At 34.3% G+C, this 27160-nt stretch overlaps 2 protein-coding genes across 7 annotated transcripts in view; one reads left to right on the forward strand and one right to left on the reverse strand.

Annotated features, from left to right (window-relative positions):
• Nucleotides 1-10122, forward strand: part of ZNF711 (zinc finger protein 711) — a 28970-nt gene extending 18848 nt beyond the window's left edge. For 4 of the 5 annotated variants that reach the window (XM_037038335.1, XM_037038333.1, XM_037038334.1 and 1 more), the window contains 5 exons: nt 1274-1429; nt 2132-2269; nt 5487-5534; nt 6787-6930; nt 7431-10122. In XM_037038335.1, the coding sequence (XP_036894230.1) occupies nt 1274-1429; nt 2132-2269; nt 5487-5534; nt 6787-6930; nt 7431-8608 (1664 nt within the window). In that variant the 3' untranslated portion in view covers nt 8609-10122. The remainder of the gene's footprint in view (nt 1-1273; nt 1430-2131; nt 2270-5486; nt 5535-6786; nt 6931-7430) is intronic. The other variant, XM_037038336.1, reaches the window with a different exon arrangement.
• An 8151-nt stretch (nt 10123-18273) lies between these two features.
• Nucleotides 18274-27160, reverse strand: part of POF1B (POF1B actin binding protein) — a 72359-nt gene continuing 63472 nt past the window's right edge. For both annotated transcript variants that reach the window (XM_037038340.1, XM_037038339.1), the window contains 4 exons: nt 26718-26846; nt 25792-25874; nt 20958-21072; nt 18274-18964 (listed from right to left, as the gene is read on the reverse strand). In XM_037038340.1, the coding sequence (XP_036894235.1) occupies nt 18959-18964; nt 20958-21072; nt 25792-25874; nt 26718-26846 (333 nt within the window). In that variant the 3' untranslated portion in view covers nt 18274-18958. The remainder of the gene's footprint in view (nt 18965-20957; nt 21073-25791; nt 25875-26717; nt 26847-27160) is intronic.

Consider the following 27160-nt stretch of genomic DNA (forward strand, 5'->3'; position numbering starts at 1 on the left):
ATATAGTCAGAGGCTTCATAATTTTATGTTTTGTATATGATACTATGATGTCCATAAGAAGAAGGAGCACATTTTCAACTTATATTATATTGTAGTTTTTCAGGGACAAACATTGAAATAAAAATTGATAAGCATTTCATATTTGGGGAAAATATTTTTAATATTTATGGTCAAAGAAGAAAGTTTATTAATATAATCATTGCATAGTTGGTGCATAGTTTTCATGTGAAACTAAATGCTATTCTTAAAGATTGTATAGTAGAGAATCAGAATTTTTAAGTATGCTTAAAATGTAAGAAATATTTTCAGATAATGTTTCTTTACCAATGTATATGATTGTGACACAAAGTATACATTGGCCAGTCTGGAAGTGTACAAAATCTCTGGTTTGAAGTTGTCTTCCATTGACTTAACAGAAATTATGAGTATTTACTAATATTTTATTTTTCTAATGATCTCTGAAAAGCCCTTTTTAGAAAATCATTCAGGTGTCTTCTGTGTTTCCTCTTTTTCTTCATTCCTGGATCTCATATGTTAATTGATTTGAGAAATACTTTGGGAACTGTTTATATGAACATATTTCATAGGCGCATTCTACTTTTTTATGTTATTAATTTCAGCCTTAGGATTTAACTTAAAATGTTGAACATGATGGAAGATTATTTGCTCTTTTCTGAAACCATTTTAATTAAAACTGCATTGTTATTAAATATGTCATATAGAAATTGAAACCTGTGATTTTGAAATAAGCCAGGTGTTGAAAGACAAATACCATACGATCTCACCTCTAAGTGGAACCTAATCGACAAAACAAACAAGAAAAATATAACCAGAGACACTGAAATAGAGAACAAACTGACAGTAACCAGAGGGGAGGGGAGGAGGATAGTGAGGGAAAATAGGGGAAGGTCCATCAAGGAACAGGAATAAAGGACACATGGACAAAGCCAAAGGAGGGCAGGTTTGAGGGTGGGAGGCAGGGATGGCTGGAGCAGGGAGCCATGGTGGGGTGAAAATGGAGACAAATGTACTTGAAAAACAATAAAAAGAAATCTGTGAGTTAATTTTTATATAATTGTGATCATTTAGCACATCTGATTTTTACACTATTTTTTCATGAAGCATGCCACTTTTAGTGGTTGCATAATAGGTCATTAAGTGAATATAGTGGGTGGGTGATTAACACATAATTTCATGTTGCATTTATGCTTAACACCCACTAAATGTCAATGGTACTTTTTGACTGAAATAGTTTCCTCCTCATATTTTACAGTGGATGACGTTGGGGAAAAACTGGAGCATATGGGAAACACACCATTAAAAATTGGCAGTGATGGTTCACAAGAAGATGTTAAAGAAGATGGATTTGGTTCAGAAGTAATAAAAGTGTATATATTTAAAGCTGAGGCTGAAGATGATGTTGAAATAGGTACGAAGAGTCATGTTAGTTTATTGCTGTAATAGTTAGAAATTAGAACTTATACTTATCTTTTGTGGAGACTGTACTAAAATTGACTGAAGTATAGATTTTTTATGGGTTTCCTTGGGGATGGAATATAAAAATTGTATATGACTATAAAGCAGGAATGCAGCAGATATCATTCTTAGATCTTTTCAAACATATGAGTAGAATATTACAGCTGAACATTAAAACAAATGAGTGGAGAGCATTTTGTTTAAAGTAAGAAGTTATAGTAAGTATTTAAGGGCAGGCTGAAGCTAGAGATGGCCTGCTTGGATTGTAATCTTAGTTCTGCCATTTAGCTGAGTGGCCTCTAGTGAGGTAGTTAAATTTCTGCCTCAGTTTTCTCCTCCATAAAGTAGCTATAGTGATAGTAAGTACCTCATAGGACATAGGACTACTGTGAGGATTAAATGGGTAAATCCACGTAAAAGGTTTATAGCGTGCTTGGCATATAAATTTGATATGTTAACATTTGTCATCTGTCACTAATGACTGAAAAAGTTAAAATGTAAATTATGAGAAAATTCTCTCGACACTTAGACATTTATATTGGAATGTTTTGGGGGATAGTTTTCTAAAGGAAAATATGTCTTAATATAGTCTCTTTATTAATTTAGGAAATTATTCCATGATACTTCTCTATTCTGACACATTTCAATTTTTAAGGTGGAACAGAAATTGTCACAGAGAGTGAATACACCAATGGACATTCTGTAGCTGGAGTGCTTGACCAGAGCCGAATGCAGCGGGAGAAAATGGTTTATATGGCAGTTAAAGATTCTTCTCAAGAAGAAGATGATATCAGTAAGAAAAAAGGGCACTGAAGTGACTTATCAGTAGCCATCCTTATTCTTTTAAAAAATAAAGCAATCTCTGAGATATAAGCATTGCATAGGAACAGAGGTCCTATGATACAAAAGGTCCTATGATACACAAAGGTCCTATGAACAAAGGATCATTAAAATAAGTCTGACCATTTGTTCTAAATAATTTAAAAGAGAAGGGCCTTTCTGACCATGTATTGTTTTTTTTTAATATAATTTTTATTTAATTCTTGTTCAAGTACAGGTTTCTGTCTTATATTCCCAACCCTGCCCGCGCCCCACCCCATGCTCCCCGCCTCCCTCCCCTTTCCACCCCCCACCCTTAGTTATTGTTCATGTGTCTTTTATACTTGTTCATGTGAGTCCATTCCCTTTTCCCCTATGATTCTCTCCCCTCTCCCCTCTGGGCCCTGACAGCCTGACCATGTATTGTTGAAATCAGCAAACATGAAATACTATGTCCAGGTACCGAGGCTACAGAGATCAGCAGCATACCGTTGCTCACTTCAGTAGAGCTCACAAACATACTGGGAGTAACGGAAAATCTAATTTCTGTGTGTTAGTGGACGTGTCACAGGTATATTATCCCATTTAATTCTCACAACTCATCTCTGAGATAGCTGATATTATCCCTGTTTTCTGTAGGAAAAGGTGCTCAGGAAAGTTAAGTAATTACCTAAGGTCATTCTAATAGTGGGAAAGGTAGAATTTGACCTCCTATCTGTCTAACTCTATGGCCAGTGTTTTTGACATATGGCAATTAGCACTGTTGGCCTTTCTGGATTTAACAATGGAAGGGCTAACTGACTGATTGCCTTCTGTCCCTGAGGGATTAGCTGATTAAGTATTCTTCCAAGTCAAGCTGCCAAGATCTTTACTTATTATACCTTTGATGGCCTTCAAGTAGTTGCTGCTTAAGGCTTCTTATCAGGTCAGTACCAACAGGTGATAAAAGATTTTCAGATTTCCTTTCCTGCCACTTCCTTTTGAAGAATTTTTACTGACTACCTACTGTCTCCTCACCTCTTTGTAGGAATGCAGCCCTTCTCTAAGGCTTCTTCTCTCTTCTTTTCATACTGAGACAAAACTACTTTGTTTTGCCTGAGAAGGACAAGAGCTTCCACTTAAATTGCATTACTTGGACAATACCCAGCTTTCTGATCCCTACTCCTCAAATTTCCTTCCCTTATAAGCCATGGGGAACTGAATTCCAAGCCCAAGCATGAATGATATACCACACCGGAAAATATCAAAACAAATGAGTCCAGAGGGTTTCACTGGAGAGGTAGAGAGTTAAATAAAATAATTGCTGTATGGTCTTTTTTTGTCATTGGTAAGTAAAGGGGCATGGTAGAAGGTGGGAGACTGAAGTTTAGGTGAGCTGATTCCAAAAGTACGTGGGGATGTGGAAAACATAGACCAATGACTCTTTCTGCTTAATTTAAAGAACGGAAACTAAGAAGAGGAGGAGCACTTTTTCCCCACCTTTTTTCCACGTTTCTTCTATAGTGACTAGAAGATCCCATTACGTGAATCAAAGGAAAAGCATAAATCCAAGCCACTTTTCTATTTAACAGGTTAAATCTAAATGGGTTATTTCACATGAAATATACTAATTTATCTTTTATTTTTTTTTTACTTTAACACTATATTTTTTAAAATGAGTCCCACTTACTGTTTTTTCCCTTGGTAAAGTCTTGGAAAATCCTTCCTCTTAAAGGGTGTCCACATATTTTTGAGCACCAGCATTATACATACACATTACATGTAATATGTATACAATTTTAGTGATTTTTATTCAAAATTTTTTCTATTACTAGTATTTTTTACCATTTTTCATTGTATGTACAATACTGCATTTAAGCTACAATGTGTGAGATACAGTGGACCACTTTCTAGTATAGATTCGATGAAATGCTTTCTGAGTTTCAAAGAACTATCAGGTAGAATTATGGAACACAATGCCTTTAATAAAATTGTGATGCCCAGTGGACTATTAAATCAGTATGTTTCAAGGGCACATGTTTTATGTAATCTAAGACAAGGTTCTAAGAGGAGAAAAGAATTTTGATAAATGATTGTCTTCTAGTGGCACTTGCTTCCAAAGCTCCTAACATAATTTTTCAATTAACCAAATTGAAATGTTCAAAATTGAAGGATTCAAATTGTTTGGAATTTTCACCAATTTATTAAATGCTTGGCATTATAAACAAGCAATTATTTCTAAAATTTAGGTTGTGCTGAAATAGCTGATGAAGTTGACAGGGAAATCATTGTAGGGGAAGAGGAAGGAACTTCTCTCCCTGAGATTCAGCTTGAGGACTCCAGTGTTAATTTAAAAAATTGTTCTTGTTGTCTGGACTGCAGCATGTGGTATTTTTTCTGACATTTTTCATCTGATAAGTACATAACATATCTATTTGATCAGCCTTTAGGTCATTAAATATCCTGTGCTAATGCCCCTTGTGAGTTGGTTAACATGTTTTGCTGTGGACTGACCCTTCTCTAGTTACCCGCATGGTTTTTTGACCACATATCTTGTGTTATTTAAAAACCTTGCTTAATGCATTTTGCTTTTTGAGTAGGATTTATTTTAAATCCTATCTATAGAAGTGAGTGCCATACAAATTTTATTTTTATAAAATAGGAATATTCTTTGAAAATTGATCTGTCCCCTTTTGGAAAATTCTATTTTCTTGTATTAACATGACACATAATAAGATTTTGGGATTTTTAAAAGGAAAAGAAATCCAACCAGGTGTGATCTTCTAGAAAATACGTAATAAAAGGTAAATTTATCAAGTTATTTTTTCCTTTCTACTTTATCTCATTCCTACTTAAATTACAAGATGGTACAGGTAAACTCTTTACTTTTACAACTGTTGGTGTTCGAATGCCTTAATTTATCTTAACTTGGTTTTCCTAAAGGTTCATTTATTCATTAGTCTTTTAATGAGCGTCTTCAATTTCGAGGGTACTCTGCAGAAACACCTACCAAGTTTTTATTTAGAAAGTAAGATTGTTTGGGACATTAAGAGTTCCAAGGATGCCGACAATCTCTGGGAGTGGAAAAACTCAGCAACAAAAAAAGTCTAATCCAAGGAACGGTGGTCAGAGTAAGATTTTATACACAAAGATGTGATCCGCTGGTAATCATTATACTCAGCATATCAGTTTGTAATTAGTCTTTTTTTTAGGAGATGAAAGGAGAGTTTCACGAAGGTATGAAGATTGTCAAGCATCAGGTGAGAGAGTTTTATATGTCAGTTATAAGTTAAATAGCCAATTTTCTATACTGCTTGGCAAATGAAGAGTTACTGCTTGGATGGATTCTTCCTTCCCTGATCACATCTGATTAGTCACATAGGAATTTGTCTCTTTGGGGGATTGATTAATCTATATATAGACAAAATGTATGTTATTCTGTGAATGCAGTTATGGTAATTTAGATTTACCTCAAAGTTCACATACCAGGCAACTCACCACATGGTCCATAAAAGGTTGCTATGGAAAAATATACAACAGAAATTATTTTGACAGAAATGTAAAAAATGTCCATGATATCCACTACTTGGTAACATCTTCCTTGGAGCAGAACTGTTTTTTAATTGTTTTTATTGCAGCCAGGAGACTTATGTTACATAACAGTAGGATCAACTGTTACATAAAACCAGTGTGTCAGCTTATTTTTTAAATTTTAATATAGTGTTATATCATGGTTAATAGTTAATTTTATTTTCTTAAGCAAAAAGACTTTTTCTTGAGATATACTATATGTCTGTTCTCCCTTTAGGAGGTATTTGGCTCTCTAAATGCAGATTTCAGAAGAATTGATGAGAGGCAAAAATCATGGTAGATAAAGAGTTTTGTAGGTCTACATTTTAAACTAAATTGAATAACACAATGGGTTTCTGTGAACTGAGATTTTATTAAGTGCTTTATTCTGTACTGCACTGATCCCACTGAAATTGTGGTAAATTGCCTGCCATACCTGACTTAAAATACATCTTAATGTTTTTTTTACATTGAGTAAAGTATTCTAAAGCATATATGCAAGAGATGTCTTCTTTGTTATGTTGCACATAGTCACCATGACTATATTGGTTCTCTGACATGTATTTCTTTGCCAAATCTCTCTAATGTCATTAATTAGCCTTCCTTGGTGGTAAATTGACCTAATGCCAAGATTTTGTTTAAGGTCATAATAGTTTTTCATGTTGCATTCACCTGATCAGTTTATTCCTTTAGGATGACTAAGTTGGGATATTTTAAAATTAATTTTATGTCATATCCTATTTAACATGTTTGCATAAATATTTGTGTATATGTAAGAGTGTAAAAGAAGATAACATGGATATATTTTGTGAAATTTACTACCACAATGTGAAATTCAGTGCAATAATGGCAACTTGGTGCCATGTCATCTCTAGTAATTCACCTAACAAAAAGCAAATATGTGTAAATATATGTAGTTTAATTGTGTATCAATTTTTTCAGGAAATACTTTGGACTCAGCATTAGAAAACAGAAGCAGTACAACAGCACAGTACCTTCAAATTTGTGATAGCATTAATACAAATAAAGTACTTAGACAAAAGGCCAAGAAGAGGAGAAGGGGAGAAACGAGGCAGTGGCAAACAGGTAAATAACTATTACTTTGTTTTATGAATATTATAATAATTTGAAATGTGGATTTTTTTGTAACCAAGGGAAAAAATCAGTTGTTTTAGTATAGCTCTAGTCCCACATACATGTTTGTGTTTGATCTAACTAGTTGGGGTTTTTTTTAATACGTTTGAGTGGTACTTAATGAAACAATGCTTGTTTGCTTCTTATCCAAATGATGTTTTTAAAGACAATTGTCAGGTTGGTTTTACAATAAAGGGTGCCTGTTTCTGGTTCACAAAGTGCCTGTGGTGTAGCATTTTGGCCAGTGAGTAATCTATAGTGAGCGCTGCTCATTAATTTTTAGTGATCCACTTTATCATAAATTGTTTTTAATGTGCATTTTATCTTACATGATTCTGTTCCACTAGCATAGATTCTACATTGTGAATGTCGGGTAACTTTTGTGCTTTTGTTATGAAATCCTTTTAAACAGTCTGTCCAAATGTCACAACTCCCCTATTTTTTTAATCCAGCTGTCATAATAGGCCCAGATGGACAGCCCCTGACAGTATACCCTTGCCATATTTGCACAAAAAAGTTTAAATCAAGGGGATTCTTGAAAAGACACATGAAGAATCATCCTGATCATTTGATGAGAAAAAAATATCAGTGCACAGATTGTGACTTTACAACTAACAAGAAAGTGAGTTTCCATAACCACTTAGAAAGCCATAAGCTCATAAACAAAGTCGACAAAACCCATGAATTTACAGAGTATACACGAAGATACAGAGAAGCTAGTCCACTGAGTTCCAATAAACTTATATTAAGAGATAAGGAGCCGAAGATGCACAAGTGCAAATACTGTGACTATGAGACTGCAGAACAAGGACTATTAAACAGACATTTACTGGCTGTCCACAGCAAGAATTTTCCTCATGTTTGTGTTGAGTGTGGGAAGGGCTTTCGACATCCTTCAGAACTCAAAAAGCATATGAGAACCCATACTGGTGAGAAGCCATATCAGTGTCAGTATTGTGTTTTCAGGTGTGCAGATCAATCAAATCTGAAAACTCACATTAAGTCTAAGCATGGTAACAATTTGCCATACAAATGTGAGCATTGTCCCCAAGCATTTGGTGATGAGAGGGAGCTTCAGCGCCATCTGGATTTGTTTCAAGGACATAAGACACACCAGTGTCCTCATTGTGACCATAAGAGCACCAACTCAAGTGACCTTAAGCGGCACATCATATCTGTCCACACTAAGGATTTCCCTCACAAATGTGAGGTGTGTGATAAAGGTTTCCATCGCCCTTCTGAGCTCAAAAAGCACAGTGATATCCATAAGGGTAGGAAGATTCATCAGTGTAGGCACTGTGACTTTAAAACATCAGATCCATTCATTCTTAGTGGTCACATCCTTTCAGTTCACACTAAGGATCAGTCATTGAAGTGTAAAAGGTGCAAGAGAGGGTTCCGACAACAAAATGAGCTAAAAAAGCATATGAAGACCCACACTGGAAGGAAGATTTACCAATGTGAGTATTGTGAGTACAGTACTACAGACGCATCTGGCTTTAAACGACACGTGATATCGATACATACAAAAGACTATCCACACAGATGTGAATTCTGCAAGAAGGGATTCCGAAGACCATCAGAAAAAAATCAGCATATTATGAGGCACCACAAGGAGGCGCTTATGTAATGAGACCAACGTAAAAAAAAGAAGCTATTTGAAAAATTGGATATGCTATGTGGCAGGAAAATTTCACAGACTCTTTCATCTGGTTACAAACTTGATATTAAGTCATAACTTTACATTCTTTGTATTAAAGAAATTTGAATTGACAGGGGATCTCATGGCCCTCTGAAAATGACTTAAAGAATTTAAGAAACACCATGGAATGGTTGTAGAAAAACTTACTGTGTTGATTCAGTAGGATTATAGGCATAGACTACAGAGGGGAAGAGCAAAGACAGTGACTTTACTGCGCTGATCACACCAGAGATATGATTCTGAAAAAAAGTCATGCTTAATTGAGGAGTTTAGCAGTGATTTGCTATGACAAGCAAGTCTTACTTCTATGAAATGTTAGCAATGAAATGAGAAAGGAAACGCAGTCATCCATCAGTCATTTAATCATTGAGCCCTTTGTATGGTACCTGGAAATTAAATTCCAGAAATCCAAGTTCATGTATTCAAATAAATTTCACTGGCATAACAGGTTAGATTAACTCAATAATATTCAAAAGAATTTCAGAGCTGCCAAAAGTTTTACCATAGGGCAGGATGTTTGAAATACAGCACTCTGTGTTAAAGTCTAAGGTGAAGTCTAAGGATTACAGTTCCCCTTTGCCCGATGTTCGAGTTGATTGTTGTTCTGTATGGCATATATAACAAAAGTATATTTGAGGCAAATATGGCTTTCTAAAACGGATGCAACCAGTAGTGTTGCAAACAAAGTTAGCACTATATTTCTTAATGATCTAAAGATTAAATTGAGAGAACACAGTTTTCTTAAATATTATAATGTTTAGAAGGGTTTTTTTAGGACAGTTTTAGCAAGTATGATGGTTCTAGTCTTACTTGCTCTAATGTTTAAAGGTGCAATTTTATGCCATTATTGAAATTTTTGATTTTTAAAATCTATATACCATATAATTAACATGAATTTTCAATATGAGGCAGTGTTTACGCAGTATTTAACAAAACACTGTGCTGCCAATAGAGTTCAGAGGTGGATATTCAGTTTACAGTGTATAAATTTAAAATATGCATCCCTTTAACAACGCTTTTGTGTTAGCATGCTGCAAATCAAAATGGCGCTTAATATTAAAAGCTGGTTTAGGGAAATTTAATGAAATCCTGTTCATAAATGTAATGCATATGATGTGTACTTTTAAGTTTTAGTTGCTTCATGTTTCCACTCAGCTGTTAAACATAATTAAAATGTAATTTTACTTCACACTATATTGTGGCTTTGTGTTTTAACTAATGTTCACCTTTCTGTTTTTGCACCAGATAAGAATCAGTTCCTTGAGAATAAATTTTTTATCTTTCTTAACTTCAGAATATTAAATTTGGAAAATCTAAAATTGTGTGTTATGTGGCTGTAAATGATGTACACGCTGTAAAATAAGATTGTCAATGTTATGTGGGATTATTATTTCTAAATGTTACTCATTGAAATGAGCATACAATAAAAAGCATTTATTGCACTTCAGAGTTGTATGGATTTATTTAAAATTTTGCTCTACTGTTTATTCTTTATCAAAAGACTTTTCACTTAAATTGCTCTTAGGCAGTTTAGTCTGCAGTTTAATGTATTGTAGAATTTTGTGCATTACCAACACAAGTTAGGAATTTAAACAATTTAATGACTATGGCATGATTATTCCTCAAAAATGTAAGTTTTTGCTAAAGCCATGAGAGAATGCTATGAAAGTGCCCTTCCTAAGACTTGATATTTAGTATTATAGACAAAACTAAATATTTATAACCTGATTAATAAGTAATAACATCTTGATAAATGAATCTAAAACTATGTTCCTAATAGAGCATTATACATTTAAGAGGAAAACTTAAATATTTGACAGACTTCTGCAAATGAACATAATTATCTGCTATATTCAAAGCAAATACAATATTTGCTATATTATCTGTTATATTGTATCATTCAGTACAATTCATGCACCCAGATATATAGCAGTATTGCTTAAGACTCTATTAGTTGGGCTAATTATTTTTAGCGATCACTAACAGAAAAGAAATATTTAGTTAGTACATGTTACATCAGTGCTTTTTTAAGCTTTACTGTCTGTAGAGCTCACCTAGGGATCTTGTGCAGGGTTGGGCATATAAGACAGAAACCTGTACTTGAACAAGAATTAAATAAAAATTATATTAAAAAAATACATATTCTGAGTCAGTATGTGTGGGATGGGGCCTTCAATTCTGCATTTCCAGTGAACTCCCATGTGTCACTACCAAAAGGGACAAAAGTCCTCAGTGTGATTCTTGTACTTTGTGGCAACTTTGCTTAAACAGGTAGCTTATGGGTGAGATAAAGGCAGTCTGTACTAAGGATATGGCAGTTGAGCTGAGACACAAGTGAAAAGAAGGGCCCAGTTACATGAAGATCTGGTGGAAGAACATTCAAGGCAGAGAAACATGTCAATAACCTGAGATGGACCAAGCTTCGGCTGGACCATGGTGAGGGGGACTGATGAGAGATGAAACCTGTGAGAATTTACAAGGGGGAGCCATAAGAAGGTTTTAGAAAAGGAACATGTGGTATGATTTACATTTTGATGATTATTCTGGAGGCTGTGTAAGGAAGGTATTGTAGGGAAGTTGAAGGAAGTAGGAAGCCATAGAAAAATGTTATTATAGCTGCCCATGGTTACAGAGGAGCTGGAGAGAAGTACATGGATTTTCTCTTTTACTTATAAATCGGGTCTAGAAAGCCCCACCTGCGATAGAAAAACTAAAAATTTAGTTCATGTAACAAACAAAAATTGTCTAAAATTACAAATTTGACCGCACAGATCTGTCTTATGACAAAACACTTCACCTAAAAATGTGGGTCAAAATACCATCATAACAAAGAGAAATAATTTGGTAATTACTTTAAAAGCATTTTTCTAGAACAGTTCAGGACTATTTTATGGAAATGGATTTCTCTGATTGTCACTTCAAAATGGCCTATACTGTGATGGAGAGGAAAGGATTATTAATGTCAGTTGGGACTGCTACTCAGGTATGGCTCTCAAATTCAACTCATGCGCATACAAGACAACCAACAGTTTGAAACTTGAACTGACCTTAAAATTATGTATGATACATATATTTTTGACCACATATGAAAGTAGAAGAATATAATGAACCCTTATAGAATACAGCCACTATCCAGCTTCAATAATTATTTTGTGGCCAAGTTTGTTTTGTTTATATTCTCCCTCACTCCTTCCTGTACCCACTTACCCGATTGGTTTATTTTGAAGCCATGTAACCTTAGTGGTTTAATGTGGACTAAATCCTACACATCTTTTTAAGGACTCTTGAAATATTATATAGCAAAATTCTTAATCTTAAATATGCCTACTTCCAAAGAAAGGAAAAAAGACTCATCTCACACAAAGCCAAAGAAACAAAAGAATCCTCTTGTGACATCTTTGATGATTTTCCCTTGTGAGAATAAAAAAATACTGGCTAGTCTTGGAATTCTATCCAATAAAGTTTTTTCTGGCTAGTAAGGCTTCTTTTGGAGAAAATGCAGAACTAGATTAGTACCCTAGAATGTCATTGTATTACAGAATGTTTGCAACTTCGTACAGCTCTAACTTATTCTCCCAAAATAATTTGCTTGTGCCCTAGCTGGTGTGGCTCAGTGGATTGAGCCCCAGCCTGTGAACCAGAAGGTCACCAGTTCAATTCCCAGTCAGGGCACATCCCTGGGTTGTGAGCCAGGTCCCCAATAGGGGGCACACAAGAGACAACTACACATTGATAGTTCTCTCCCTCTCTTCCTTCCTGTCTCCAAAAAGAAATATTTCTTTAAAAGTAATGTTTTTTTCCAATTTAATTCTTGTTCAAGTACAGTTTTCTGTCTTATATTCCCAGCCCTGCCCCCACCCCAGTGCTCTCCACCTCTCTCCCACTTCCGCCCCCCACCTTACTTATTGTCCATGTGTCCTTTATACTTGTTCATGTGAGTCCATCCCCTTTTCCCCTGTGATTCCCTCCCCTCTCCCCTCTGGTCCCTGTCAGCCTGTTCCGTATTTCAGTGTCTTGGTCATATTTTACTTGCTTGTTTGTTTTGTTGTTTAGATTCCTGTTAACGGTGATATCATATGGTATTTGTCTTTCACTGCCTGGCATATTGAAAACCTAGGTGAAATGGACAAATTTCTAGAAAAATATAATCTTCCAAAACTCAATGAAAAAGAAGCAGAAAACCAGAACAGGCCAGTAACAGCAGGTGAAATTGAAGCAGTAATCAAAAAACTCCCATCACACAAAAGCCCTGGACCAGATGGTATCACAGGAGAATTCTACAAAGCTTTTAAGGAAGAGCTAACCCCTGTTCTTCACAGACTATTCCAAAAAATCCAGGAGAGAAAACTCCCCAACTCTTTTTATGAAGCCAGCATCATCCTAATTCCAAAGCCAGATAGAGACACAACAAAGAAAGAAAACTTCAGGCCAATATTGCTGATGAACATAGATGCTAAAATCCTCAATAAAATATTGGCAAATCGCATCCAACAATACATCAAAAAGATCATACACCACGACCAAGTGGGATTCATCCCAGGGATGCAAGGATGGTTCAATATTTGTAAATCAGTAGATGTAATACATCACATAAACAAAAGCAAAGACAAAAACCACATGATCATAATAGATGTGGAAAAGCTTTTGATAAGGTACAACACCCATTTATGATAAAGGCACTCAGAAAAATGGGAATAGAGGGAGCATTTCTCAATATAATAAAGGCCATATATGAAAGACCTACAGCCAACATCATACTCAATGGGCAAAAACTAAAAGCTTTCCACTAAGATCAGGAACAAGACAAGGTTGTCCACTTTCACCACTTCTATTCAATATAGTATTGGAAGTTTTAGCCACAGCGATCAGACAAGAAAAGGAAATAAAAGTAATGTTTAAAAAATAATTAGCTTAGAGATTTGATAGTGGTTCAAAAAGACCTCTTAGAACCTTGGATCCTAGATGAGAACTGGTGAGTGTGATTCGCAGTTTTGACACCCTGTAAAAGAGATTGTGAAAGGACAGCAAACTCACAGTTATTAACAACCACACCTAAAACAAAAGCAAACCAAGAGGACAGCTAGATCAGGAGCTGAACCATAGAAATGAAGAACACATGGAGGGCTAGCAACAGGGGAGTGGGAGGAGGAGAAGGGGGGGAGAAGGTACAGAGAATAAGTAGCCTAGACGGTAGTTAGAAAATAGATAGTGGGGAGGGCAAGAATAGTAGGGGAAATATAGAATCTAAAAAACTTGAGACACATGGTCATAAACTAAAGGGGGAATGGTTGGGGAGGGGGTGTATAGGGTGGAGGGGAATGAAGGGGGCAATAGAACAACTGTAATGGTATAATCAATAAAATATATTTAAAAAAAGAAATTGTGACATTTGTAGGGTTCAAGACTGTAGCACTAGGTAATCCCAAACAAAAATGTTTTCACCTGCATCATTCCAGTTGCTAAACTTTTCTCTTTCAACATTACCAGAATACCTATTTCAAAGGGAACTCTGCCTTATGCTTAATTTAAGACCAAATGGTCATTAAACTATCCCGTTTATCCCATAATATAAGTCCCAGTCACTTCCCCTTGACTCCAAAACTTTGTCACCCTAAATCCCAATACCATCTACCCATTATAACATGGCTGGCTCATCAGGCCCCTTTAGCAAACTATTTCAAAAGGCCTATATATTCTGCCATATTAAGAAACTGGTATGATTTGTTATATTTTGGCACACATGAGCTAGGAGTGTTCAACACTGATTGTTTTAGCAAACCAGATACTGAGTCACAGCATTACATTGCAAAGTCTATCCTTTAACATAAAGAATCTCTGGAACATAAATTTAATAACAAAAAATATTTTAATGTAATGGGATGGGAAACCAAACCCAATACCCTGGACTTCACACCTCACCTACAACAGACCAATCCAAGGAGATTCCCAAGAGAGCCTGGTTATCATGTAATTATGTCATATAACAATTACAGTGTTCCTTTGTAGACTCAAAAGATGTATGCCTTATTGTGTCACTCAATATTAAACATTTTATTAAAAGAGATGCAATAGTTTATTACATTCTTTATTTTTAAATGTATTTACTATTTTATCTTAGGATAGGAATAAAAGGGTTTGTATTTTTTATTAGACAGAAAGTGCTATAGAAATCCGATACATTTAATAGTGGTGTGTGGTGGGGGAAAGGTACCTTGTAGGGAAGTCCTCTTACTTTCAAAATAATTAAGTCTATAGGATTTTTTCTTAATTTCTCTTTCTGAAACTGCATTATTTGTATATAGAAATGTCACCAAATTTTGAATATTAATTTTGTATCCTGCAACTTTGTTGGATTCATTTATTAGTTCTAGTAGGATTTGTTGAAACCTTTAGGGTTTTTTTACTTCAACATCATCAACAAAAAGGTACATAGGAAGAAATTTAACCAAGGAGATAAAAGAACTGTACTTATTTCTTAGAACTATAGGACACTGAAGGAAGAAATTGAGGAATGCAAATAAGTAGAAGCATCTACTGCCTTCACAGATTAGAAGAATTAACATAATTAAAATGTCTGTATTGGCCCTGGCTGGCATAGCTCAGTGGATTGAGCATGGGCCTGTGAACCAGATGATCATGGTTCAATTCTCAGTCAGGGCACATGCCTCAGTTGCAGGCCAGTTCCCAGCAGGGGACACATGAGAGACAACCATACATTAATATTTCTCTCTCTCTCTCCTTCCCTTCTAAAAATAAATAAATAAAATCTTTTTAAAAGTCCATACTGACAAAAGTAATCTATAGATTCAATATAATTCCTATTAAAATACCAATGCCATATTTCACAGATTTAGAACAAATACTCCAAAATTTGTATGGAAACAAAAAAGACCTGAATAGCCTCAGTAATCTTCAGAAAAAAGAGCAAAGTTGGAGGGATCACAGTACCTGATATCAAACTATACTACAAGGCCACCATCATCAAAACAGGCTGGTACTGGCATAAGAACAGACACATAGATCGATGGAACAGAATACAGAGCCCAGAAATAAACCCACACCTCTATAGTAAATTAATATTTGACAGGAAATATTACTCCATTGCATGAAATGAGAGTCTCTTCAATAAATGGTTTTGGGAAAATGGGACTGGTACATGCAAACAAGTGAAACTAGACCACCAACTTACACCAATTTACACCATACAGCAGAATAAATTCAAAATGGATAAGAGACTTACATGTAAATCACAAAATGATAAAATCCCTAGAAGAAAACATGCAGTAAAATCTCATATCTCTGTAGCAATATGTTTACCAGTATATCTCCTAGGGTAAGAGAAATACAGGGAAAAGTAAATGGATCTATATCAAATTAAAAAGCCTCTATACAGCAAAGAAACCAACAAATGAAAAAGAGACCCACTGATTGAGAGAGCATATTCACCAATGATATATCTAATAAGGGGTTGATTTCCAAGATATATAAAAAACTTTACAACTCAACACCAGAGAGATAAATAATACAATTTAAAAATGGACAAAGGACCTGAACAGACACTTATCTAAAGAGGACACACAGATGGCGCACTCACATATGAAAGGATGTTCAGCATCACTAGCCATCAGAGAGTTGTAAATTAAAATCACAATGAGATACCACTTCACACTGGTCAGAATGGCCATCATAATCAAATCAACAAACAAGTGCTGGTGAGATTGTGGAGAAAAACCCTAGTACACTGTTGGTGGAAATGCAGACTGGTGCAGCCACTGTGGAAAACAGTATGGAATTTCCTCAGAAAACAAAAAATGGAACTGCCTTTTGACCCAGTGATCCCACTTCTGGGATTATATCCTAAGAATCTCAAAACACCAATTCAAAAGAATATATGCACCCTTATGTTCACTGCAGCATTATTTACAATTAGCTAAGTGCTGGAAGCAGCCTAGGTACCCATTAGCAAATGAGTGGATCAAAAAACTATGGTACACTTACACAATTGAATTCTATGCAGCAGAAAGGAAGAAGGAGCTCCTACCCTTTGCAACAGCATGGATGGAACTGGAGAGCATTATGCTAAATGAAGTAAGGCAGGTGGTGAAAGACAAATACCATATGATCTCACCTATAAGTGAAACCTAATCAACAAAACAAACAAGACTAGGCTTTTAGAGCAGAAACCTTTGAGAACTGGAGGTCCAACTATGTTAAGTTGTCACTAGTAATCCACATCAGGCCTTTTAAAAAAATTACAGGGTTTTTTTTATCTCTAACATAAACATTCAGATGACAGTAACTTCCTGAGAAAAATGTAAAGTTAAGCTAAAATCCATGCTATGTGTGTTTTACTAGGACTTTCACAAAGACCGTACAGTTTATATATTTCATTCAGACACTTAGATTGTTTTGCATTTCTTACACAGTCTCCATTTTATTTGACATCTAAAGTGAAACATACTGGAATAGAAATGAGATAATAGGCATTTTCCACCTGACAACATCTTTGCACTTTTCAAAGATAAGCTGTATAAAACTTGTTAGAGAAATGAAATCACTGCCCTTTTTATTTATCTTAGTCACAAACTGGAAAAGAAATACATACATTTACATTTATTAAGTGTAATAAGTACCTTGTTATCACAGACCCATTCAATCACTATGTGTGGATGAAGTGAACCAATGACATGCTGACTTCCTAACTGCCCCACAATATGGATTGTTCTTGGGAGGAAATTACACTTGTTCTAAGTTTCAAACAGTTATGGTGGTAGTTTTCTAGTAGGGTACTAAACACTTCCATTTCTATTATATATAATGGATATATAACATGGCATAATATTGTTACAGTTATTTGTATGAGTAGTTAGCAGAAGAGAAGCTGCCCACCTATTCCCACAGCACAGGGGAAAATGTAAGGACTACGTAGGTCATGAAGAATATTAACATTTTCTATCACAAAATATTGATAAAATTGGAATTATATCAATCCATATTATACATATAGACATCTTAAAGTATTAAGATGACAAAATAAGGCTTTTAGCTCCATATCAAAACCTATTTTAAAATTCTGAGTATTAAAAGCATTTTTCTCACTTATGATTTGATTTATTGTAGTATCTCATCTGTCCCTATCTTAACAGATATGACAGAATTCTGTATACATGTTTGCAAAACCTCATTAAAATGTAACCCAAATATATGTGTTGCCTTAATCTGTATTTTGTCAAATGCAAACATTTTAAATTTTTGCTAATTATCAGCTTTATGCAAAGTGCTTGAAACTAAGAAATTTCATTTTTTATCTAGTAATGTATTTAGAAAACATTCTTCTTCACTTTGCAAGGTCATTAGAACCTAACTAATCAACCAGCTTTTAAGTACATTAAATATTCTTACTAGAAAATCTCTTTCTCCCAAGTAGGATACAGAGATCAATAATTTGTTGTTGCTATTTTTCTTTCTTAAGCCTTTATGCAATATTTCAGTGTCACATTATGTATTCTCCTATAAAAATGTCTACCTTTTTTTACCCACTATTATGATATATTGTTATATGTTTTTAAGGAAGTAAATGAGCTCATTTGGGGATGATATTCTTTGAAAGCAGAGCTTTGCCAAGCCACTGACATATCCTTAGAACCATAATAGCACAATGTGCAAATTAGTGGATTTGTTTATTTGAAGATACACTATTCCACTTTCCTACTTAATGAAGTTAACCACCACCCTTGATTTAGTTATGTATCTGAGAGGTATAAATAGCATGTAATGAAACATCTCTTTTAGTCACAAGGTTTGATGTGAGAAAAACAAATATGCACTGTATATACCATGCACTAAGGTGTTTTTTAACATTCAGTAGTGTTTTGCCTATTTTTGGTAACAAACAGTGTTTATACTTGTAGCTGAATTGCTTACCTAATATTAGAGAAAAATCGTCTAATGAAATAACTTGTAAAATCTCTACTCCCACAAATTAATTCAGTATCTAGGAAGCATCCTATTGAAAAATAGTGAATTATGTCCTACATTGTCTGCAATGGAAGTTTACATAAGTGGTGAATGCTATATTGAATACAAGAATATGATAGAAAGGATTCAGGCCTCATAAATGGCTGGAAAAACTCATCTGGAGAACTAATTCACTACATTAGATTTACTGAGTAGTGCCATGGTTCAAAATTTTGATTGGCCTTTAGTTATAGAAACATAATAATTAAAGTACTAATGCAGACACCGCCCCCAAAAAACTTCTTTGTGTTGGAGAGTCATTCATGGCTAGAAGAGGAAAAAAAAGTTAGTTTACTACTGGCTCATAATAATTTTAGACATTATCACAGTATGCACACAGTTTTAAAAAATGATTTAAATTGATAGACATAAAACCAAAGGAAATGTACTGCTTTTTTGTGGTGCTCTTTTGTGGTGCTTTTTCAATGAAACTGCTTTGTCTGACTTTGGTCAAGGTAATGAGGGAGGAGGACTCAGTATATTTCTTCCTTGGTGACATACTTAGAGGTTAAATGTGTCCAAATGTCCTTAACTGTTAGTAAATATAGATTATTTCATCTTTAAACTTATTTAAATATATTTTGGACTTGCTATCACTATCTAGTCCTATAAGATACTAAGTTTGATATTTATTGCTGCAGGTTTTTAGTACAGAGTAGTAATGACTACCATTCTGTAGATCCTTTATTTGACATATGTTCACACTGAGGCCCCCTCCGGGCACTAACCAGTTGCAGCAATTGCTTTTCGGTCTTAAATTTGAACATCAAATAATCTCTGAGTGACAAAGTTCAAATTCTATACTGAATTCCCTTTACTGCTTGCTCATCTGGTTCTTGGGCTATCAAATACCCTTTATTAGTTAACAGTTAGTAGTGAGTAATTTGCAACTAATTAATGACTTAAGAAACAACATATGTCAAAGATGAAACTATTTTTATTTTGGCATTACTAAATGTTGGTTGCATTTATTGGTGATAGAGAACCATGTATATAAGGGTGATGGCTTGACTGTAGTTAGAAAAGGGCTTCTGAGGTAAGTACTTTCTGAATTATTTTCTTTACTTAAATATTTGACCTTGTTCAACCAAAATATAATTTTAAAGTGAGTTATTTAGTGGACACTTACTTTTTTAACTACACACCTGCAGTAATTTATTAACTACACATCTATATAATATTTTATTAACTATATACATATCTCTGATTTAAAATTTTTTGAAAGTTTTGCAAATGATTGATTGGCATTCGTGTATTTATCTATTGCTCATCATGGTATGTTTAAGCATTTTAAGACCTTTACTGAAGTATAATAAATATTGTAGGATTGTTTAACAGCATCCCTGACCTTTACCCCTGCAAATAGTAGCTAACCCCTAGTTGTGAAAACCAAAAATGTCTCTAAACAGTGCTGAATGTCTCCTAAGTGGAAAACTTGCCCCTGGTAGAAAACTGTTGTGCTAGGGGAAATATATCCTGTTTGCTGTTCTACTTTAAAAGTTAATTGGTTGATAGGTAGAATTTTTAGGAAACTAGTTTTTAGTCCTTTAGAACAGGGGAGTTTTAGTAATCAGCTCCCCTAGCAATGTATTGAACTATTTAGGAAAATGCTAAGGTCTGTATCATCTTGTCATCCCGGAGAATGTTGTAGAACATACATATTAGAGTACCTAACCATTAAAATACTCTTCATCAGCTTAACTATATGTAGGGCATTTAAAGCTAGAGAATCTTATGATCTAGTTAGAAATATAGACCTCCTCTTTCAAAAATCTTAAAAATTTATAACCTACAGGAATAAGTATCACGTAGAAGATTGCAAGACAAATTATATTAAAACTTGCCTCTCCATCTTGCATTCTCCTTTATAATTGTCTATGACATTTTCTACCAGCTTTAGAAACAATAAGGTTTTTTAAAAATTTGAATAGAATCGGTTCAATGACTCCAAAAATGTGCAAGGAAATAAAATTAGTACATTGCCAATGTTAACTGTCTTCCTTTTGGGGGTAAAATCCTATCTAATTTATTACTGTTTATATAATCAATGATAATACCACAGTATGAATTGGTTCAAAGTTTATTAATTCTTACTATATGTCAGTAAGGAAAATATGTAAAACTTTTAAGAGGAAAAAATCAAATTCTGTAAGATTGTTAGCTCATTCTGATCTTTTACCAGAATTTTCAAGGATGTTATATATAGAATATATATAAATATTTAGTACTAATAGGACTAGATATGTCCAAGTGAACTTACACAGGTCCATTTGTCTTCTGTTTTCTCAATCACAACTGTGTGTGTGTCACTACCTGGTGGTATATATTCATAGTCATCATACAGGAGGCCTAGGATTGGATATTGTGTCCTGTACCTGTACAGACAAAAAAGGTAGTTACAAGCTGTACAAGAAAATAACTTTCAAATACCGTATGCTCCCACCTTTAACAGGAAGCTAAACAACAAAACAAACAAGCAAGCAAAATATAACCAAAAACACTGAAATAGAGAACAGGCTGACAGTGACCAGAGGGGAGAGGGAAAGGAATTTCAGGGGAAATAGGGGAGGGATTTAGAAGAACATATATAAAGGATACATGGACAACAACTGAGAAGGGTGGAACTGGGAGGGAGGGAGGCAGCATGGGGGGTGGGATGGGATGGGAGTAATAGAAAACTGCACTTGAAAAATAATTAAATAAATTTTAAAAAAGAAAATAACTTTCATTCCTATTTAGTCTCTCCTAGTTTGGTTCACCTTATTAAATTAATGTGACTGCATGACTTAACTTTTTCAAAAAAAAAACTCACCTGTTAACTTATAAAGATTCACTATAATTATTTTCAAAAGAGTAAGAGGGAGATACTTCTATTTCTGGAAATAATGGACCACAAGCAGCACAAGGTAGTGATCACAAAGGAGGGAAACAAATGACATGAGTCCTACAAATGTCTAGAGATTTCCTTGGTCACAGTATAGGGAAAGGGTAGCCAAACAGATCCCAGCAGCCTCACCCGGTTGAGGTGAGAGGATTTCAAGTAAATGTATGTCAAAGCAGCCAGAATTTGTGGAGCAGAATAACAGACAGAAGAGAGGTCCACATGTGGGGAGAGGTCAGAAGACCTGTAGGGGGTTCCTCACAAGCCCTTGATTGAGTACTGATCAGTGTAGGAACGTGACAACATTACCAAGGCAGGGGGAAAAACACTGAAAAGGAGTAGTATGGAAATTCTGAGAGCTCACATAGTGATGGGAATAGATTGTGTTCCACTAACCAGAGTGGAAAGAACTAGTATGGGGGACATCAGGCAAAAACTACAGAAGATTATTGCCTCAGTAGTAGGATGACATTAGTTCTGGACTGCAGGTTCTAACAGTTTAAAAGCAAGATTTTAAAGTATTTAACTATTTCTAAGTAACTTAACTTTATCTGAGAACAAAGCCACAAAATACTTAGAGTGATATTAAAAATATTCAGAACTGAAGTATGTAAAATAACATGTATGGCATTCAATGGAAAATGAGCAACCATGCAATGAAGCAGGAATATATTACTAACAATGAAGAGAAAGATAAATTAGGAGAAGCAGACCAAGAAATGATATATAAAAGAAACAAGTAGGAAAATGTACCACTATTAAAAATATAAAAATATAAATTATATACTCAAGTAATTAGCAGAAAGCATGAACACTATGAGAAGAACAATGAAAGGTATAAAGATCTACATAGAACTTCTACAAGTAAAAATTACATTGTATAGGATTAAGAAAACTTAGACACTGCAGTTGAAACTACTACTAAACTTGAAGACATCAATAGAAAATATCTAAAATAAAACGTGAGAGTAAATACATTGAAAAAATACACAGAGTGAGTTAGCTATATAAAAATCTCAGGTGTTCTCATATAAGTGTAATTAAAGTCCTACAGGATTAGCAGGAGACAAAAATAATTGACAAAATAGTGACCAAACAGTTCTCAAAGTTATTGAATACTACATATACACAGATCCAAGAAGCCAGTGAACAGCAAGGAAAAGAATGATGAAAAAAAGCAGGCCCTGGCTGGTGTAGCTCAGTGAATTGAGCGCGGGCCTGCGAACCAGATGATCACGGTTCGATTCCCAGTCAGGGCACATGCCTGGGTTGCCGGCCAGTTCCCAGCAGGGGATGCATGAGAAGCAACCATACACTGATATTTCTCTCCCTCTCCCTTTCCCTTCCCCTCTAAAGATAAATAAATAAAATCTTAAAAAAAAAAGAAAAGAAACGCATAGAGGCTCATTATTGTCAAAGTTTTGAAAACCAGTGATAAAAAATATTGCAACAGCCAGAGATAAAACAACATTACTCAAAAGGGAAAATGGTCATAAGATAAGCAGCAAACTTATCAGACAGTGGAAATCAGAAGACAGTGGAATAATATGTTGAAAGCACTGATAGAAAAAATAACTGTCAACTTACTATTCTATACACAGTAAAATGACTTTGAATGATGAAGGCAAAGCCAACTTAAAAAGCCAAGAGAAGTGTTCCCCAGCAGAGCAGCATGGCAAGAAATGTTAAAGGAAGTTCTTCAGGCAGACGGAAGATGATAATCAGAAATTTGAAGCTAAGCAAAAGAATGAATAGCAACAGAAAAGATAAATATGTGGGTAAATTTAAAACAGAATTGGATATTATTTTTCTTTTTTTAAAATTATTGTTCAAGTACAGTTTTCTGTCTTATATTCCCAGCCCTGCCCGGCCCCCAGCCAATGCTCCCCACCTCCCTCCCATTTCCGCCCCCCACCTTAGTTATTGTCCAGGTGTCCTTTATACTTGTTCATGTGAGTCCATCCCCTTTTCCCCTATGATTCTCTCCCCTCTCCCCTCTGGACCCTGTCAACCTGTTCCATATTTGAGTGTCATTGGTCATATTTTGCTTGCTTGTTTATTTTGTTGTTTAGATTCCTGTTAACGGTGATATCATATGGTATTTGTCTTTCACCGCCTGGCTTGTTTCTTATTATTAATATTTCTTTAAAAACAATTGACTATTGAAGGGAAATTATACTGTATTGAGAGTTTATAATATATGTAAAGTAAATATGCATGGCAAAAATAGCAAAAAATTGTGAAGGAGATAGGGAAATATACTATCGTAAAGAGTGCACGCTACATGTAATGAGGTATAATAGTATTACTTGAAGGTAGACTGTGATATCAAGAATATTTTAAGCCTTTGCAATTATAAAAAAGAAGTATACCTGATAAGTCAATAAAACTGATGAAATACAATAATGAAAAAAATGACTAATCCAAAAGGAAAAAAGAAAAGAGGAACAGTAGAACAAGGACAATATGGAACACATAGAAAACAAATTGCAAGATGGTAAATTTAAATTTAAATGTAAACATAGATAATCACATTAAATATAAATGGTTTAAGCACTCTAATTAAAAGGCAAATATTGCTATATTGAATAAAAACACAAGACCTAACTATGCATATTATTTATAAAAATAACTTTAATATAAACAAATTAATAGAATAAACTAACAAGAATAGAAACATATTTACCATGTAATCTGCAATCAAAAGAAAGCTAGAGTAATTATGATATTAGATGAGGTAGCCTTCATAACAGGAAGCATTATTAGGGATATAAAGGGTCATTTAATAATGATAGAGGTGTTAATTCATCCACAAAAGGTAACATTCTTAATTTTGTTCAGTAGAACAGAACAATCCTAAATATGTATTTACTTCCTACCAAGAATTCAAAATACATGATGCAAAAACTGATAGAAATTAAGTGAGAAATAAACAAATTCACATGATGAGTTAGAGATTTTGGCATATCTTCTAAGAAAATACTAAAAGTAAACAGAAAGTCAGTTAAGATATAGAAGCTATAAACAATATTAAGAATCAAATTGAGCTAAATGACATTTATAAAATGCTCTACTCATCATCAGATTATATGTAGTCTTTTCAAAGACATAGAACATTCACCATGAGAGTCTCTATTCTGGTCTCCAAAACAAATCTCAATAAATTTAAATTGTTTGTAATGAATACTAAGTATGTTTTCTGACTATAATGAAATTAAATAAAGAATCAGTAATATATATATATATATATATATGGAAAATTTTAAAAGATTTGGAAACTAAAGAATACAGTTAATGAAACTACAACTTAAAATTGAGGGATGCAGTTAAAGCAGTGGTTAAACAAAAACATATAGCAATAACTTATATCAGAAGAGTTCTAAAATCAGTGTTCTATGTTTCCAGGTTGGAAACTAGAAAAGAGAAGATTAAGTGGAATATAAACATAACAAAGAAAATAAAGATAAGAAATCAATGAAATATAAAATAGTAAAACAGTAGAGGAAAACCAATTAAAATCTGGTTCTCTAAGAATATCACTAAAATTAATATAGCTCTAACCAAACTGATTAAAGAAAGATAACATACAATGTTCCAATACCAAGAAAGAGAAGTTATCACCTTACTCCTGTTAGAATGGCTTGTATCAAAAAGACAAAAATAATAAGTGTTGACAAGGATGTAGAGAAAATGGAACTGTTGTGCACTATTGGTGGGAAAGTAAACTGGTGCAGCCACTACAGAAAACAATATGGCCCTGACTGGTGTGGCTCAGTAGATTGAGTGCTGGCCTGTGAACTGAGAGGTTGCTGGTTTGACTCCCAGTTGGGGCACATGCCTGGGTTGTGGGCCAGGTCCTCAGTAGGGGGCGTGTGACAGAGGCAACCACACATTGATGTTTCTCCCCTCTCTCCCTCCCTTCTCCTCTCTCTAAAGATAAATAAATAAATAAATAAATTTTTAAAAGAATAGGCTCGGACCCCTACTGCACAACATACACAAACTAATTCAAAGTGATCATAGAACTAAACATAAGAGATAAAGCTATAAAAACTTTTGGAAGAAAATATAGTTCTAAATTTCTAAGACTTCAGATTAAGCAATGGTTTCTTTAGTAGAACTTCTGGCCTGCAAAAGACACATAAATTATAATGCTATAACTTGGATTATATAATAACCAAAGCTATATTAAATTTTATTAAAAATACATTACTTTTTAGTAGTGATTGTAGTCCTTCCACCACTGCAGGGTTGGTTATGAGATGAATATATTTCTTGTCTCAGCTTTGAGAGTTCCTTAGAAATAAAAGGCAGTATATAATCATTTGAAAACAGTAGAAATGTGAGATACAAAGTATGTTCGACCATTTAACAAGGTTACCAAGAATAATTACTTGTTTTTCTTCCTTGTTCACCTTGAAGTAAAAATGTTCTAATCCCACGTGTTGAATACTACATATTTTTGCTTCATGGTGCCCAATAAGTTACATTATATGTCTGTGCAGGACTCCATTAACTGGTATAGGATTTCTATATTTGAGGGATAACATGAGATTGAATGGATATGGTTCTCAAGATGATGTGGAAGGTTTTGTCCTAAAAATCTTGACAAGTAAAGCCATAGCAGAAAAGTGCTGAAACTTCACTATGGAAGCAGGAATTGTTTCCTAACAGAATTGCATCACTGAACCTTACTACAAGTACCATTTGTTCAACAACAGCAATACAATATCAGCCACTATTTTTGGTAGTTCCTTCCTTTGATACTGGTTTTATAACAGATCCTGGACTACCTGCTACAGATACAGAGAGGAATGTAACACAGTCCCTTGCTAAAACAGCTAATAATGTAGTGAGGAGCTGAGTCTTATTGGGAGTTCCATGGGTAATGAGATATAAAATCAATGTCTTAAAATATTAAATATACCATACTTATATTGAAGCAATTTTTGCTTCAATTGTAGCTTTCATTTGAATTCTGTCTCACAAAATATGTATCTTCCACCACTTCACACTCACATTCTACTTGCTGAATAAAGGGAATCTTGGAAACATGGCCACCTCTGATTCACGGAGAGTGTTTAGCTTATAGGACTGAGTTGTATTGTTCCCCTCTACCAATATTCCAACCTTTCTTACCTCTGACTGACGCTTTATAAGGGAATCCTTCTCTTCCAGCAAGCTTGTCAGTTCATGAAGCTTGAATTGGAAGTCACTGCAACTTCCTTCTCTTCTCAATACATCTTTTTGGTACTGATTTAATTGAGTCTAAGGATTTAAAAAGACATGACAATTATTTTAATTTTCATTTACCAGATAGGTAACTGAATTCCAGAAAGGTTAAGTGACATAAAGTCTTATAGCTAGCTATGAAATGAAAAGCAAAATACTAATAGCTATAAAAACTTACAGAGCCTTATGAATGTAAAATATAAATTGAAATGCAAAATAGAAATGTATCATTTTTTAAAAAGCGCCTTTACAATTAAAAAAAAAGGCATTACCTAAGTAACAGGCCTAGGCTACAATAATTAAAATAATGCTAAGAAAACAAGAACTTTAAATTACTTCAAATTCTAATT

Source organism: Sturnira hondurensis, unplaced genomic scaffold (genome assembly GCF_014824575.4).
Source record: "Sturnira hondurensis isolate 20B ecotype Veracruz unplaced genomic scaffold, ASM1482457v3 Scaffold0024230, whole genome shotgun sequence".
NCBI lineage: Eukaryota > Metazoa > Chordata > Mammalia > Chiroptera > Phyllostomidae > Sturnira > Sturnira hondurensis.